This window comes from Mandrillus leucophaeus, unplaced genomic scaffold, assembly GCF_000951045.1.
Source record: "Mandrillus leucophaeus isolate KB7577 unplaced genomic scaffold, Mleu.le_1.0 Scaffold216, whole genome shotgun sequence".
NCBI classification, from domain to species: domain Eukaryota; kingdom Metazoa; phylum Chordata; class Mammalia; order Primates; family Cercopithecidae; genus Mandrillus; species Mandrillus leucophaeus.
In genome coordinates this window covers 3,073,802-3,089,843 of record NW_012102210.1, presented here as the reverse complement: position 1 = coordinate 3,089,843, position 16,042 = coordinate 3,073,802, and the positions used below count along the sequence as shown (strand labels likewise).

The following is a 16,042-nucleotide window of genomic DNA, read 5'->3' as shown; positions in this document are numbered from 1 at the left end:
AGTGTCCTCTTCCTGGCAGGGAACCCAGGGGGCAGGATCTGAAAGCTCTGAACTGTGCTTCAGGGCAGGGCCTGCTTGGATCCAGCCTCCCAGGAAGCCTTCTTAGTGGACGACTGGACCTTGCCAACCTTAGTACTGGGATTTGCTGAACTTAGAGTGAGGCTGTTGAAAACCTTCCTCCATCACTTTGGGCCTCAGCTGTAATTTCAGGCCACATGAAAAAAAAAAAATCCTGTTACATTCTGATGCAGTTACTGGGTTAAGTGCTTTATCTCAGTCATTGACTCATCTTTTTCAGAAGTTGTCCTTCCTTATGTTGTAAGTGTCGGGTTCACGTGTAATGATAAATGGTCTGAGGCTTTAATCCCAAAACCGAGAGTGTGGGTGGAGGAAGATCCGTCAGCCAAGGCTGGTGGCCTTTCTCCCCAGCCTACACAGGGTCCCTGTGGGAGCTGGACTGGGGCTGAGAGGAGGCTCTGGATCCAAGATGCCTCTCCTGCAGCAGTCTCTGGGTGCACCCGGTGGGCATCTAACCAGACACTCTCTCCTTAAAGCCCACAACAGTGCTCCCACTACAGCACATTGTGTTTCTAAAGAGACAGACTACATTTCATTCTGAAAGTCCATTTTCCTCAACTGATGCATTTAAACACCTCAGTGGAGACAATGCATAGCTCCTTGCACCTCTTCAGATGGGAAAGAATTGTTTACTATGAGTTAATCCAAAGTTTTTATTTTCTAAAAGTATAAAAACACATACAAAAAGGGACTCACTCTTGAGAACTGATCATATCATTGTAACACAGAGCCCAATGGACAGGCCACTATGAAGAAAGTATTGCTCCCAAACCATTAGGAATTTTAATCACCACTCTGCTCCAGACTCTTTAGAAGGTACTATTTCTGAAGTACACATGGACAAAGAATAAGCTTTATTCAATCAGACTCACAAAAGTAAGGATTGTGCTTCTCTAGGTTCATAAAATAGAATTCCAAGGCTCTGAGGAAAATAAACTTGTGTCAGTCCCAGGGAACTTTTCTCCCCAGAAGTTGATTGGTCACTCTCTGTAGAAGAAAGAAAAGGCAGGAAAGAAGTTAGATATTATTGTCACCAGAGGCAGATGCCACTCCTCCCCGCAGCCATGTCACCAAGGAGAATCAGTGTGGTCCTACTCAAGTCTTGTTCATTTTACTCTGCTTCAGAAACTGTGGTCATCATATAAAAAATGCTTCCTGAAAGATTCAGGAAAGAGGATCTGTAATCAATATCTATTACTTCTCTACAGACACAGATAATCCATCAGTTCCCACATACAGCAGCATAAGGAGAGGTCTGGCCCTGCGATGCTCACACAGCAGATATGCGGTGTGGTGCCTGGGGCCTCCCACCTGAGGCACCCGCCTGGGTTCCGGGGCCTGCTCTAGAAGCAGCTCCCATCCCACATCAGTCCGGTGACTGAGGGGGTGAGAAGGAAACAAGTACAGTGAAGGATATGGCCCTTCAGGCACAGGAACCGGTCTGGGTTCTCAGAGAATTAACTGGTAGCACCAATGCTGTCCCATGAGGTTCCTGCACTTAACAGCACCGCTGACTCCACTGGGACTATGGGCAGGGAATGGTGACAAGTTGGAGGCCTCGGGCCATCCAAGTGGACAACTCTTATGCCTCAGTCAAACATTTTCCAGTTTAACAGTTCTGGAGGTATCTGACTCACCAGTGAGGGGCATGAAGTCACCACCTGGGACTCTGGAATGGAAACCTGATAATTCTGATATTTCCACCATGATATGTTAATGAACTCCTGTGTGCGAAATTTGGTTTCACTCCAAATTAATGCATGGAAAGGGCCTTACATAATTATGGACGGGGAGCTAAACCTGATTTGAAGTCTAATTACAGATGCCTTCTTCCAAATTTCAATACTGGTCCAGTGCATTCTAAGTTCATTCCTCAAATGTGGTTCATTCTGACTGTATACTCAAGAGGCAACATGTTTTCTCCATTTCTCTTTCCCCCAATAAACCTGATCCATCCCACTATAGACAGAGGACCCACTGACCTTTTTATATAGCTGGGCTCGCAGTCGGTATGACTTATATTCTGATTTTCTCTTCTCTTCTTCTCTCTTTTTCTGTACTTCTGGAAGCTGCTCATAAATCCTTAGAAATGGCACCAGCGAAAGGACAGAAAGTGGGGAGGTTACCAGGGTGCACAGGCACAAGATCTCCTGTCACCATCCCTCCCTATGCCTCCCACTCTCCAGGAGCTCATCCCTCCCAGAAAGGCCGTGGGCCTCGTTAGAAACTCCAGCACAGAGAACTCTGGCTTGGGGGCTCACAATCTGGAAGGGGAGAGAGAGAAATACAAACACAATAAAATCCTAATAGTGCTTATGTCTGGGAAAGGAGTGGGATAAAGTGGGGAAAGGAGTGAGATAAATCAGGGAAAGGTGAACTTCTGCTTTCTACTCTACATGCAAAAATGGATTGTTTCAATATAAGATTATGAACAGTGTTACTATTGTATTTGTAAACACTAGCAAAATTATGGGAAAGTACTAAGATGGTCACATCTATAAAACGTTCTAGAGAAGAAACATAGTCTTATAGAAGGAGGCTGGGAAAGGCTCCAGAGACGAAATTAGAGGTAAGTTGGGTCTTAAGAATAGATAGGAGTGCCAGGTGTGGTAGCTCAAGGCTGTAAACCCAGCACTTTGGGAGGCAGAGGCGGGTGGATCATGAGGTCAGGAGATCAAGACCAGCCTGGCCAAGATGTGAAACCCCGTCTCTACTAAAACTACAAAAAAAAAAAAAAAAAAAAAAAAAAAAAAATTAGGTGGGAGCGTTGGCAGGTGCCTGTAACCCCAGCTACTCAGGAGGCTGAGGCAAGAGAATTGCTTGAATCTGGGTGGCACAGGTTGCAGTGAGCCAAGATTGACCCACTGCTGCACTCCAGTGGGGCGATAAAGTGAGACTCCATCTCAAAAAGCAAAACAAACAAACAAAAAAAGGTAAGAGCAGAAAGCGAAAGGGGAGAAAGGCAGAAGACACTCAAGGCAGGGAAAATGGGTATTGGTAAAAATGGAGTCGAGGCTTCCTGAAAAGGAGTGTAAAGGAATAGGTGGGAAACAGGCAGGGTGAGGGTGAGGCGGGCTGCGGAGCATCTTGTGGCCACGTGAAAAACATGGGATCTGTTCTACCGGGGGTTGGGTGGCAATGATTTTAAGTTGGGAGAAACACAAATGTGCATTTGATAAATGCACTCTCACTGTAAATATGTTTCCAACAAAATAACAGTTAAATAGATTATGAAGTATAATGGAATGTATATGTTACAAGTATGTTTCATGTACATGAAACAAAAGTTTCAGAATTTTGAATGTCACAGGAAAGGTTCACAACATAATGCTGAGTAAAATAAAGCAAGATACAAACCTGTATATGCAGTATGATCTACAATTTGAGGGAAGAAAGTGTGTGTTATGCAGGTCTCTGCAAAATTCCCACACCTCCCACCAAAAATAGGACTAGTATTATGTTTAGATGGAAGGATGATAAGTGATATTCATTTTCTTTTTTCTACTTCTCTCTATATTTCCCAGAGTTTTCTATAATCTGGAAAAAACAAATCACTAGATTGATGCAGGGCTCCGCAGGAAACATATTAGAGAAGGTGAAGGTGTCTCCTGAAGGCCACTCTGGAACAAGTACTTCCAAATAAAAGAGCTATGTTCTTTCCTCTTGAAATCTTCCCTTCTCACAGGAACCTTTAAATATCTTTCGTAGAGACAGATGATGACAAAAGATGAGTAACACAGGCTCCAGAGATACAAATCCTTAATAGGACACAATTGAAGGCCAAACACCGGGCTCTAACCCCAGCTGTGACCCTAACTTGCTGGGTCTGGGTTGTACTTTCCTAAATATTAAGAGTTACTAGAAGATAGTTAAGATTCTCAGATGGAAACAGATCACTTCCTTGAAAAGAGGCCACATAAGAAATAAACATGAATAGAAGCAACCTAATGATAATGTACCAGTTTAAAAACTCAAGTCTCTCCAGAAGATGGGCACTAAATCCACTCATATAAGTATATTTCTGGTTGAAAGCATTGATATGTTATAGGAGACGTCCTGCCTGTCTTCCTGTAGGCAAGCTTCCTAGGCCCTTACAGCAGGGACTGCTCTTGCTGAGGTGAGAGTATAAGTAGCGGCCCCACAACAAACCCTGTATAATTTCCCTAATTTCATTTTGTGACTGAGTTAGAATGAAGCAGTGGTTCTCAAATATTTTAGACTTAGGACCCCCTTCACACTCCTAAACGATGAAGATCCCAATGTAGGTTTTATCTACTGATACTGTATTAAAAATTAAAATTAAAAATTAAGAAAAACTTTATTTTTTAATTCACTTGAAATAAAAATAAGCCTGTGACACACTAACATAAGAAACCTGTATTTTTAATGAGAAATAAAGATGTTTTGCAAACCAAAAAATTTTAGTGAGTGGCACTGTTTACATTTTTTTGAAAACTCTTTAATGTCTGGTTTAATGGAAGACAGCTGGACTCATATCTGCTTCTGTATTAAGTATGCTGTCCCTTCTTGCTCTGGTTAAAGTATGCATTAAAAAAATCCAGCTTACATATAGATTGTTCACGTACTTGGAAACGAGAGAAGTTATTGCATTATTCTTTTCGGGTAACTCTTGATTCTCTTTGATACTACACCCAAACTTGATAAGTGAGAGTTTCTGTTCTTTTCTTTTTTTTTTTTTTGAGACAGAGTTTCGCACTTGTTGCCCAGGCTGGAGTGTAGTGGCGCGATCTTGGCTCACTGCAACCTCTGCCTCCCAGGTTCAGGCAATTGTCCTGCCTCAGCCTCCAGAGTAGCTGGGATTACAGGTACCCGCCACCACGTCCAGCTAATTTTTGTAGTTTTAGTACAGAAGGGTTTCACCATGTTGGCCAGGCGTGAACTCCTGACCTCAAGAGATCTGCCCACCTTGGCCTCCCAAAGTGCTGGGATTACAGGCGTGAGCCACTGTGCCTGGCTGACAAGTGGTAGTTTCTTAAAAATTAGTTGCAAGGCAGAATCTGGAAACATGTCAGTAAACTTTTCCTATTCTGTTACATAAACATCCATCAGTCTACCTTGTACTATTTGAATGAATCTTCTATTCCCTGATTTTGTAACAAAAAGCAACAATCATTTGGAAAATCCTGGTCCAGGGAGTTATGCAGCTCTTCCAAATGTTGACAAATTTATTTAGGTAACATGAAAAACATCACATTTGTTAACGTCACTGCTTATCTCATCAGAAAGGTCTAAGTACTAAGAAGTCGTCAAGCCCATGGTGGTCAACACAAGTTTTCTAGAATTCTGTTGTTGGCGTGAAAACTCACATTTTCTTTGGCAACAGATACCGTTGGACATTTTCCTGAAGTCACAGACTCACTTTTTCATTTTCAAGAAAATGTCTGTTACAAACACAAGTCAGAATAATTGGTTTTCTGTCAGTTACTCTTTCAAGTAAAAGTCACGTTCCATGAAAAAGGCAGCTGGTTCAGCTCACGACACAAACCATGGCGTAAGTGCTTTTCCTTGAAACAGTCATCATCTTTCACTGTGCAAAGGAAGTGCTTCCTGTGTACCTCCATTTACACTGTTTCCTTGTTCTTCCATCACACTCCTGGCGGGAGGCTGTGCAGGACACAATGCCTACTAGACTAGTATCGTTTGGTGCCACTGTCTTGAATAGTGATAAGACACCAATGGTTTTACTCCTCTCCCATTACTATTGTATCATTGGTGCAAATAGCCAACACAGCAAAAAAGGCACAGAACATCCTGGTGTCATTCTGAAATTAATTTTGACCTTGCAAATCACCTGAAAGGGTCTCAGCAACTTCCAGGACCCCATAGACCACTCTCTGAGAACCACTGGACTAAAGCATCTAAAGCATTCCTTTGGATTGCCTATAAGGGCTGACTAGATAGAGAGTAAAAACAAGATTTCAAGAGGAATGCTTCAAGTCCATGAGATAAATGGTTTTAAAGCACCGTTACTTCAGAAGCATTATGCCAACTAAGAAACTATTCTTATTAAAGCAAGTCTCCAATGAATGCCTAAAAAAGTCAACCTTAACTTATTCTCTGGCATTCTCATGATCAATATATGAATATCTGAAATGAATTAATTTTTTAAAAATTTATTTATTATTTTTTAGATACAGAGTCTCAGTTCGTTACCCAGGTTGGAGCATAATGGTGTGATTGATCATAGCTCACTGCAGTCTCAAATTCCTGGGCTTAAGAGATTCTCTCACCTAAGACTCCTGAGTAGGCAGAATTACAGAAATGTACCACCACACCCAACACTCAAATCAATTAATTAATGAGTAGCTAATGTTCGTTCATCACGGCACAAAATTCGAAAATTATAAAAAGTCAAAAAATCTACTATATCAGTTCTCCTTTCCAAAGGCAATCAGTATTATCAGTTTTTTCTGTCTTCCAGAAACATTCTATGCATCTAAAAGTATACACATCTACATAGGCACAAATACTTATTTTTAAAGACCACAAGTGGTAACAGTGTTCACATGCTTCGAAAATTTAATTTTTTAAAAAAGTTTAACTTAATGTATTCTGGAGAACACTGTTATTTCTCACCTTATTGGATCAAGTCCTAGAAATGGGATTGCTAAAATAAAAGGTGAGGCCCAAAAACTTATTTAATTTTATTTCAAAATAATCTTTTTTTTTTTTTTTGAGATGGAGTCTCACTGTGAGACTACCAGACTGAAGTACAGTGGCGCCATCTAAGCTCACTGCAACCTCTGCCTTCCAGGTTCAAGGGATCCTCCCCGCTCAGCCTTCCGAGTCGCTGGGATTACAGGAGTGCACCACCACGACCGGCTAATTTTTGTATTTGGAGTAGAGACAGGGTTTCACCATGTTGGTCAGGCTGGTCTCGAGCTCCTGACCTCAAGTGATGCGCCTGCCTCGGCCTCCCAAAGTGCTGGGATTACAGGCGTGAGCCACCGCACCTGGCCTAAAATATTCTTTATTTAAATTTAGGTTTCTAATAAAGAGGATCCTAAGCATGCAAATCAGTGAGGAGTTTTTCATCTTTTGCATATGAGTCATTCATACCATGACGTGCTATTTTTTTTTTTCAGTGCCATAAGTGAGAAATGACTCTCACAACTTTCTCATAATGTTTAAACTTGAGCATAATGCCTTTATTCTGGGTGCAAGCCAGAGCTCCTGACCACTTGTTGGCCTGCTTTACACTTGTATACATACTCTCGTTTTCTTGGTCTTACCGTTTGGACCTCTGAATCATTTCCTTCTTGCTGATAGGCTTGCTCTTCTGGACAGCCAGGAAGACTAAGCAAGAGAAGAAAGGGTTTTCAGTGGACTGTGACTTAACCCAGAGGGTATGGTGCAAGAGCTGGGAGAGGGAGCTGCTAGGACTTCGTGCCCCTACTCTGAGCTGGCAAGACTGGGTGGGGAGCAATGACCAAGGCAAGCCAGGGTTAGACTAGGGTAACAGGGACAGCAGCCTAAGGCCCTAAGGACCTAATACTCTGTAGCAAAGACTAGGCTTTGAATTAAAAAACTGGCCAGTTTCCAGGTAAGGTTGGATGAAAGAATTAGATAGTGCTTTGTAGTCTTCACAGCTTTCATTATTTTATCAAGGTCTGATTATCATAATTGTTAAGAATGCAGATCCACAGCCGCACACCTGGGTATGTCATCTTGGGAGAGGTACTTAATCTCCCTTTGATTCAGTTTTCTTACTATAAAGTAAATATATTAATAGTATCTACTGAGAATGTTGTAAGCGCTAATGTGAACAGTGCCTGGGCAAGATGTAAGGACTAGGTGTTTATTATTAGTAGTATTCTAATTATTACCATCCTAAGAGGTAAGCAAGCCTGGAATCAGCCCCATCTTTTCAGGAAAAATCAATATACTTTTGGAACTAACTTGTTCACAGACACAAAGCTGGTTTAAGACGCAGGGACAGGGCCAGAGTAACTGGGCTTAGTTGGATCATGAATGTGCCGAAGGCTAAGCTGGGGAGGTTCTGATAGCTAAGGTTTGAGTCTTGGCAAGCAAAAGGTCGCTGTCTGCCCATGTAACTGGCCTGGCCTGGCCTTTAGCAGGGCTCTGCAGCACAGCAGCAGACCTTGCCTTCTCTATTCCACTCATAGGAAAGTGAACGGGCAGGGCGTACCTCTCTTGGGCAGTGGGCGCATGCGATTCTGGTGGCCCTGCCGTTCCCTGTCAATATTGAATAGCACATCCCGCTCGCTCTGTAACATGCTCTGCAGCTTCCTCTCCTGGACTATTAACTTCAGGCGCTTTATCCGCTCCCCAGAGCTGGAGATGAAGTCAGGTCTGTGAAACTGAAGCGATTCCTTAAAAAAAAAAAAAAAATAGAGAAAATGCTCAGCCTCACATTAATGATGCAATCTACTCTCCAAATGCCTGGAAAAACACCACCTGCCCAAGAGGTATGGGGAAGCCTGATTCAAATGCCGAGAAAATATCTAGAGTTGAAAAATCTCCCGACACCTCTCTGTGGGGGAGAGCTCCAGCTTGGAACCCGCAGTGAACAAAGACGTGCCTTCAGCATAGGCCAGGAACTAAGACTATGGCAATTACAACTCTCCAAAACATCAGTGCAATACAGCTCTGCCTACAGTGCTATTTTAAAGATCTATTCAAACAAATACATCATTAATAACATTTCCTTTATCCCCCAAGGGACATATCAGAAGAGACTTGGTTTCCTTTAAATCTGACATGGAGCAGAAACAGCAGTTGAGGACATGAAGGAACACGCATGAGGCCATACAAGCGTCAGGCCTCTGGGCCCTCCACACACAAGGACCCACAAGGCCGATAAGCAGAACTGCAAATCCTCCCTCCTGTGGCCTTGTCCCCAGATCCTGAGGGTGATGCACCATCTATGGTTAAGAGTAAGGCAGCCTTTGACAGACGATGAGAAACCCAGTCCTCATGCGTGAAAACAGGTGAACTGCAGAGGTGCTAGAAAAGAGGGTCTCGGGCCTACACCTCAGCTCACCAAGTGACACAGCCAGCTTCTCTGTGCCTTGCCCTTCTTCTCCCTACACGTAGGGCTAAAGTTAAGTCAACGTCACTACACCTGCAGGGTTGCTCTCACAAACGGCTTCAGTGGGTCTCTGCCATCCTCTCTGCCTGGGCCTGCCAGGGAGCCCCGACCGTCCAGGTGCTGCCCCTGCCAGTTCTGCTCCCGCAGTGGCTCCCTCCACGGCTTGGTCTTGGTTATGGGTTCAAACCAGGAGACGCCAGGGCCCCAAGTCTTGGGCACATTTTCCTTCTTTGATCCAGACTCCACATTTTCCACAGGAACAAACCAGGAAACTCCTACAGGAAATAGTTTTTAGAAGGAAAACAGATTTTTCGCTTTTTTACAGCACCACCCAGCTCTCATCAAGGACATGCATATAATAGAGTCTCTCAAGGGTCTCAGTTGTCAGCAGCCACAGGGTGTCCTTGAGTCTGGTTTCACTGCAGGGATGACTGTGTAACTGCAGTGCTGGACTTTGAAAACCTGACAAGGTGGTGGCTGGGGGTAGGTGGGGACCACATAGAGTCACTTGGAAACACACAGTCAGCATCGCAGGGGACTTGAAATTCACTAGTTTCTTTACTACAAGATCTGGAATGAGAAACTGACCTTCATGGGAATTCTTCTTGTTCTTTTTTAACTTTCTGTCTCCAGGATAACTGGTAAAGAGCAGTTTTTCTTCACGTTTTTCTTCTGACCAAGAAGTCACATCACTGTCCTCTTCCAATTTAGCCTCGCTGGAACTTGGAGTTGGGAAAGTTATCCCAACATCTCGAGTGTGTTTTTTGGCACCGTTCACAATCTCCAAGTTACCTGAGGGGAAGGATCATAGGTGTCTCTGGGAGAAACCTTGAGGCTGAGTTGACAGGTTTATTCAAGTGAGTACGTGAACCCTTTTTAATGTTTCAAAAATACAATCTCTTTGTGTGGGATGGAGGGATGGGAAGACAGAGAGAGGAAGAGAAGGAAGGACAGGAGAGAGTAGGAGGGAAAAAGAGGGAGAAGAAAAAAGAAAGGGTTTTATTTGTAAGTCATTTTAGGTATTAGAGGGAAAGAAGAACAAATACGGGTTCAAAGGGTAAAGGATTTCAACTCTGATCCCAAGTCAGAAAGACAATAAATACTTAGATTCCTTTTGGTAGTCACCCAGGTAAGGGAGAGGTTGACAGAAGTAAAGACATTTGAGGATTTGAGGGGAAGAAACAAATCAAGATGAAAGTTTTTATTTTTATTTTATGAAACCAAAAGGAATAGAAAGGCAATAGCTAAAAATCCTCCTTCCTACTTCTGGTCTTCATATATTCTGTTCACAACCCCATATGGTTCCAGAGAATTCATTTGGCACATTTAAGCAATTCTCTTCCCTCCTTTATTTCTTTCATTAAAAAAAAAAAAATTCATATTGTAGTATGCTATACACTGTTCTGTACCTTTTCTTAAAATCAATTATATGCCTTGGAGATCTTTCCATTTTAGTACAGAGCTTCCTCATTCTATGCAGAATTTCATTCATTATCTAGATATACAATAATTTATGTAATCATTCAGTTATTGAGGAACACCTAAATTCATTTTAATCTCCTGCTATAAATGATGTTTTAGTGGTTAATTTTGTACACTATTTTGCACATATGCAAGTATATCTTTAGGTTAAATTCCACATATTCATAGTATATAGCAGACATTTCAAAAGTAAAAATGCTGAGTGAAAGTAATTTTGATAGGAACTTTCAAATTGTCTTTCATAGTGAACCAACTTCTACTCTCACTGGAATACACAAGGGAACCCACTTCCCTACACTCTTGCCCACAAACTTGCCATCAAACTTGAATTTTTGCCAATCTGATAAGATGAAAACTGGCACTTGGATATAGTTTTATCTTCATGTCCTTTATTATGATTGAGGTTGAGTATCTTATATGTTTAAGAGCCATTTCAATGTATTTCAATGAAAAAGTTTAGATTCAAGTAATTACCTGCTTGTATGCCCTTGTTTAACATGTGTGCATTTTGCTTGTTGCAAAAAGTAGAGTTCGAGCTCAGGAAACTACTGGCAGAAGAGGAAACAGAGTCAGAAGAAATCACATGGTTTGCTACCTAGAAAAATAAAATAGATCTTGTTATTATTACCTGCAGTCAATGTCACAGTTACCCACAGGATAAGCAAGCCAACAAGTCCTCTTTCTAATCCAATTCAAACTGTTGAGATGCATTTAGAAGAAGCTTGAGATACTGTGAACATGCTGCCTTGTATCTGTGATAGGGAGAATGTTGTAGTTGGATAGGACTGAAGCTGTTGTAAGGTGGTAAGACAAAAAAAGCCTGGCTATTTTCACTGGGTTTGGAAAAACTCTGAAGAGAATGCTAGCCAAACATTAGTCTGATGTATCTTCAGAATGAAACTCTGAAGTGACACCTGCATATAATTTTCATGTGAGATAAAGAGGGCTGGAGATAGGTAAAAAAAAGTGATGAACTGAAGACAGTGCTCTCCAATTAAGAGCTGACTCAGACACGTATATTAAGACAAACACCAAAGACCTGCAAGGCTTGTGAGACGTCCTGATGAGTAGAGTATTGCAAAAAGTATTAGAGAGTCCCAAAGCCCTTTTAATTACGTTCAGAGCAAGTAGAGCAATGAAGGCAATTTCTGAGATTGCAGCTGATGGTGGAATGTCGGTAGATGACAAAAAGATTAACAAGATATAGCTGAACACAATATTATAGTGTAAAATAGTACTTCTTAAACTTGTTCATTGTTAATATCTCCATCGTTAATAAGGACAGAGGGAGGCTAACCCAGAATAATGAATTGGAATCTCTAGGGGAAGGGTCTGGGCATCTATATTTTGAATAAATGCCAGTGAATTTTCTACTTAGGCAGGTCTGGTGGAGGTAAATTAAAGCCTGGGTGAGGATGGGAAACTGAGGATATCTGATCCCTTGAGCTAGATAAACCATATTCCAGAGTCACAAAGAAACTTGTAACAGAATTTTGGTGAGGAAGATCTATATTAGACAGTTGAAGAAAGGAAATACTTTGTCAGAAAGGTAGGCATTGCAAACTAGTGGGATGAACACTGATGACATGTAAAACTTAGGATGCATTACGAATCAGATAATTTGCTAGGAACTGTTCAAAAAAAAGATGAGCAGATTTAAGCCAGGCTCAGTCAGGCAGGCAGAGCATGCCCTGCCAGGTTAGCCTTGTTTTCTCTAGTAGATAAGGTCACTTTACTGGCTAACCAAAAGAATACGTAGCATACTGTACCTAGATTTGAACAAAATGCCAAAACATTTCATAGCATCTTTGAGGGCAAGATGGAGTTATATGGGTTGGATGGTAATACAAGTTGATAGAATCATAATGGATTGAACCAACCTTATCCAAACATAATTTCAAAACAGAGAGATGTCTTTACTGAGTGGTGCATCTTGCTTTTGACAACAAATATTTACTAAGCAATTACTGTGTGCAATCACTGGGTTTGGTGCTGGCTATTCCTTCTTAAGATTTTATACATAAATGTCTTAGAGATAGGGAAAACAGGAGAATTTACATATAATACTCATCAGAGAGACAGCCTCTGTCAGGATCCCAAGTAATAACAGGAATGATGGGCTAAATCAGAGCATGTTTAGTAGGGGCAATTGTAAAGGTCTGCTCATTAGGCAGGAGGAATGGCAGCAACTTTGATGCAGGAAAAAAAAAAAAGCTCTGTGTCAGGATTCCAAACAGCTAGGCCAGTTTCAGGTCTTCCCTTTATTAGCAGTCTCTACTTAGGCAAGACACAACCTCTTTGTGTCAGTTTCCCCATCCAGAAATGGAAACAAAATCTGCATTTTAGAAAGAACAGATGACTTAGATGGTAAAATATAAAACACTAATATAAAACTAGAGACTACCATGTTAAAAAAAATCTTTTTATTTTCTCCTTAAAAAAAGGAACATAAAAAAGAAGTGACTGACATGAAATACATTATACCTTCTCTGCAGCTATCAAAGAAGGGAAGAAAGCATGTTAGGTACTAAAAAAGTGTATGTAGGTGTTTGCTTTTTTATTTATAAAATATCTCTGAAAGAGAAGAATCCAGATTGAAAGGAAGAAGTAAAACTGGTTTTATTTACAAATGACATGATCTTCTCTGTAGAAAATACTAAGGAATCCACAAAGAACTAGAACTAATAACCAAGGTTACCCAGGTTGCAGAATATAAGATTAATAAGATAAAAAATCAATTGTATTTCTATGTTCTAGCAAGTGACAACCTGAAAATAAGATTAAGAAAACGATCTCACTCACAATAGCATCAAAAAGAATAAAATATTTAGGAATAAAGTTAACAAAAGAAGTGCAAGGTTTGCACATTAAAAACTAGAAAACATTGCTGGGAGAGATCAGAGGTCAATATAAATGGTGAGACATTCACCATACATGGATTGGAAGTCTCAAACTTGTTAGGATGGCAATTATCCCCAAATTAATCTGTAGATTCTACACAATCTCTATCAAAATTCTAGCAAGCATTTTTCAAGAAATCTACAAAATGATCTCAACTTTATATGGAAATGGCAAGGACCACAAGAGCCAAAAGTTACTGAAAAAAAAAAAAAGAGAGGTAGAGGACTTACATTTCGTGATTTCAAATCTTAAAAAGTTACAGCAATCAAGGCATTGTGGTATTGATATAAGGATAGATACAGATTGGCCGGGCACAGTGGCTCATGCCTGTAATCCCAGCACTTCGGGAGGCTGAGGCAGGTGGATGAGGAAGTCAGGAGTTCGAGACCAGCCTGGCCAATGTGGTGAAACCCGGTCTCTACTAAAAATACAAAAATTAGCTGGGCGTGGTGGTGTGCACCTGTAGTCCCAGCTACTCGGGAGGCTGAAGCAGAAGAATTGCTTGAACCTGGGAGGCAAAGGCTGCAGTAAGCTGAGATTGCACCACTGCACTCCAGCCTGGACAACAGAGTGAGACTCTGTCTTAAGGAAAAAAAAAAATAAATTAAAAAAAAAATATATATATATATAAAATATATATATATATTAAATATATATATATATATATATATATAGACATATCAATGGAACAGAATGAAAATTCCAAATGAAGTCTTACATATGTGATCAATTAGTTTTCAACAAAGGGGCCAAAGCAACTAATTGGAGAAAATAATATTCTTTTGAACAAATAATGCTGGGACAATTAAATATCCCTATGCAAAGAGATGAAGTTAGACAACACACCACACACAAAAAGTGTACTAAAAATGGATTGTAGACCTAAACATAATAATTAAAACAATAAACTTTTGATGAAAAACATAGGAGAACATCTCTGTGACTTTGGTTAGGCACACAGTTCTTGAATATAACACCCCAAGTACAATCCACAATCCATAAAAGAAACAGTTTCAACTGGACTTCGTCATTACTGTATTAAAACCATTTGCACTTCAAAAGCCACAACCTGGGAGAAATTATTTACAAAAAATACATCTGATAAAGGACTTGTAACCAGAGTATATAGAGAGCTCTTTCAACTCAGTGGGAAGATAACCTAATTTTAAAATGGGTGAAAAGATTTAAAAAGACACTTCATCAAAGAAGATGTAAGAGTGGCCAATAAGCACACAAAATGTTCAATATCATCAGTCATTAGGGAAATTCAAATTAAACTCACAAGATACCAGTTCACACCCAGTAGAATGGCTATAAATAAAAAGGTGGACAACTGCAAGTGTTGACAAGGAAGTGGAGAAACCGAAACCCTCACACGTTGCAGGAAAGAATGTAAAATGATACAGCCACTTTGGAAAAACACTTTGGCAATTTCTGATAAAGTTAAACATAAACCTATTGTATGACCGACCAATTTCACTCCTGAGTAAAAACCCAGAAGAAATGAAAATGTATGCCCACACAAAACTTTTACACAAGTATTAATAGCAGCATTCACATTATTCAAAAAAATCAAACAATCCAAATGTCCATCAACTGAAAGATAAGCAAAAGGTGGTATATCCATAAAATGGAATACTATTCAGCAACAAAAAGGAACCACTGATGCATACTACAGCACGGATGAACCTTGAAATCATTATGTTAACAAAAAAAGGCAGATGCAAAAGACCACATCGGATGCTATATACATTAAATCTCCAGAAGAGGCAGAAGGCAGATGAGAGGTTGCCTGGGGCTGGGAATGAGGATTGACTGCAAAGGGGTATAAGGGACCTTTTGGTAATGACAGAAATGTTCTAAAACTGGATTGTGGTGATGATTGCGAAACTCTGTAAATTTACTAAAAGTTAACTGTATACTTAAAATGGATGAAATTTTATTGTATACCTCTGGGAAGGAGTGTTGGGTGCTGGGGAACAGGAGTAGGAAGGACACTCCTGATCAAATATTTTGTACATGTGGTTGTACTGTATTACCAGTTCAAGAAATGAGAATAAACAAAACAAAAACTTGTGGGGAAGGGTGTGGCAGTAAAGATTTAAGGAGTTCAACAGGAATAACATACGTTAGGCCACAGACATGGTCCAGCCACTGAATGAAGGTGGTAAGTTGTGTTGGTCAACACGTTCTCACTACCTGAAGCACAACAAGCTTAGCTGAGAGGGACATATTTAAAAACAAGACACCAACAAACTTATACCCAGGAAAGCTGCCAAACTCAGAAAGGAGAGCAGAAACCACAGCCCATGTGGAACGGTTCATGGAGTGAAGACCTGAGAGAAAACACATCAGAAAAGGAGGCCCGAGAGGCAGAGGGCTAGGTTTGTTTCCTGTGCCTTCGGAGAGCAGCTCTGAGAACAGAGCCAGATACTCCAATGCAAGGAGATATTGGATCTAAGTTAAAGCCTTTGATAACTGCAGCCTTAGGCAAATGGAACTGCTGCC

The 16,042-nt window shown here is 40.7% G+C and overlaps 1 protein-coding gene across 1 annotated transcript in view; it reads right to left on the bottom strand.

Moving 5' to 3' along the window:
- Positions 1 to 714: 714 nt before the first annotated feature.
- Positions 715 to 16,042, bottom strand: part of ALMS1 (Alstrom syndrome protein 1) — a 249,438-nt gene continuing 234,110 nt past the window's right edge. The window contains exons 18-24 of the mRNA XM_011980691.1: positions 11,108 to 11,228; positions 9,740 to 9,943; positions 9,185 to 9,426; positions 8,249 to 8,432; positions 7,332 to 7,395; positions 2,061 to 2,160; positions 715 to 1,065 (exon numbers count right to left, since the gene is read on the bottom strand). Of these exons, the coding sequence (XP_011836081.1) occupies positions 1,021 to 1,065; positions 2,061 to 2,160; positions 7,332 to 7,395; positions 8,249 to 8,432; positions 9,185 to 9,426; positions 9,740 to 9,943; positions 11,108 to 11,228 (960 nt within the window). The 3' untranslated portion in view covers positions 715 to 1,020. The remainder of the gene's footprint in view (positions 1,066 to 2,060; positions 2,161 to 7,331; positions 7,396 to 8,248; positions 8,433 to 9,184; positions 9,427 to 9,739; positions 9,944 to 11,107; positions 11,229 to 16,042) is intronic.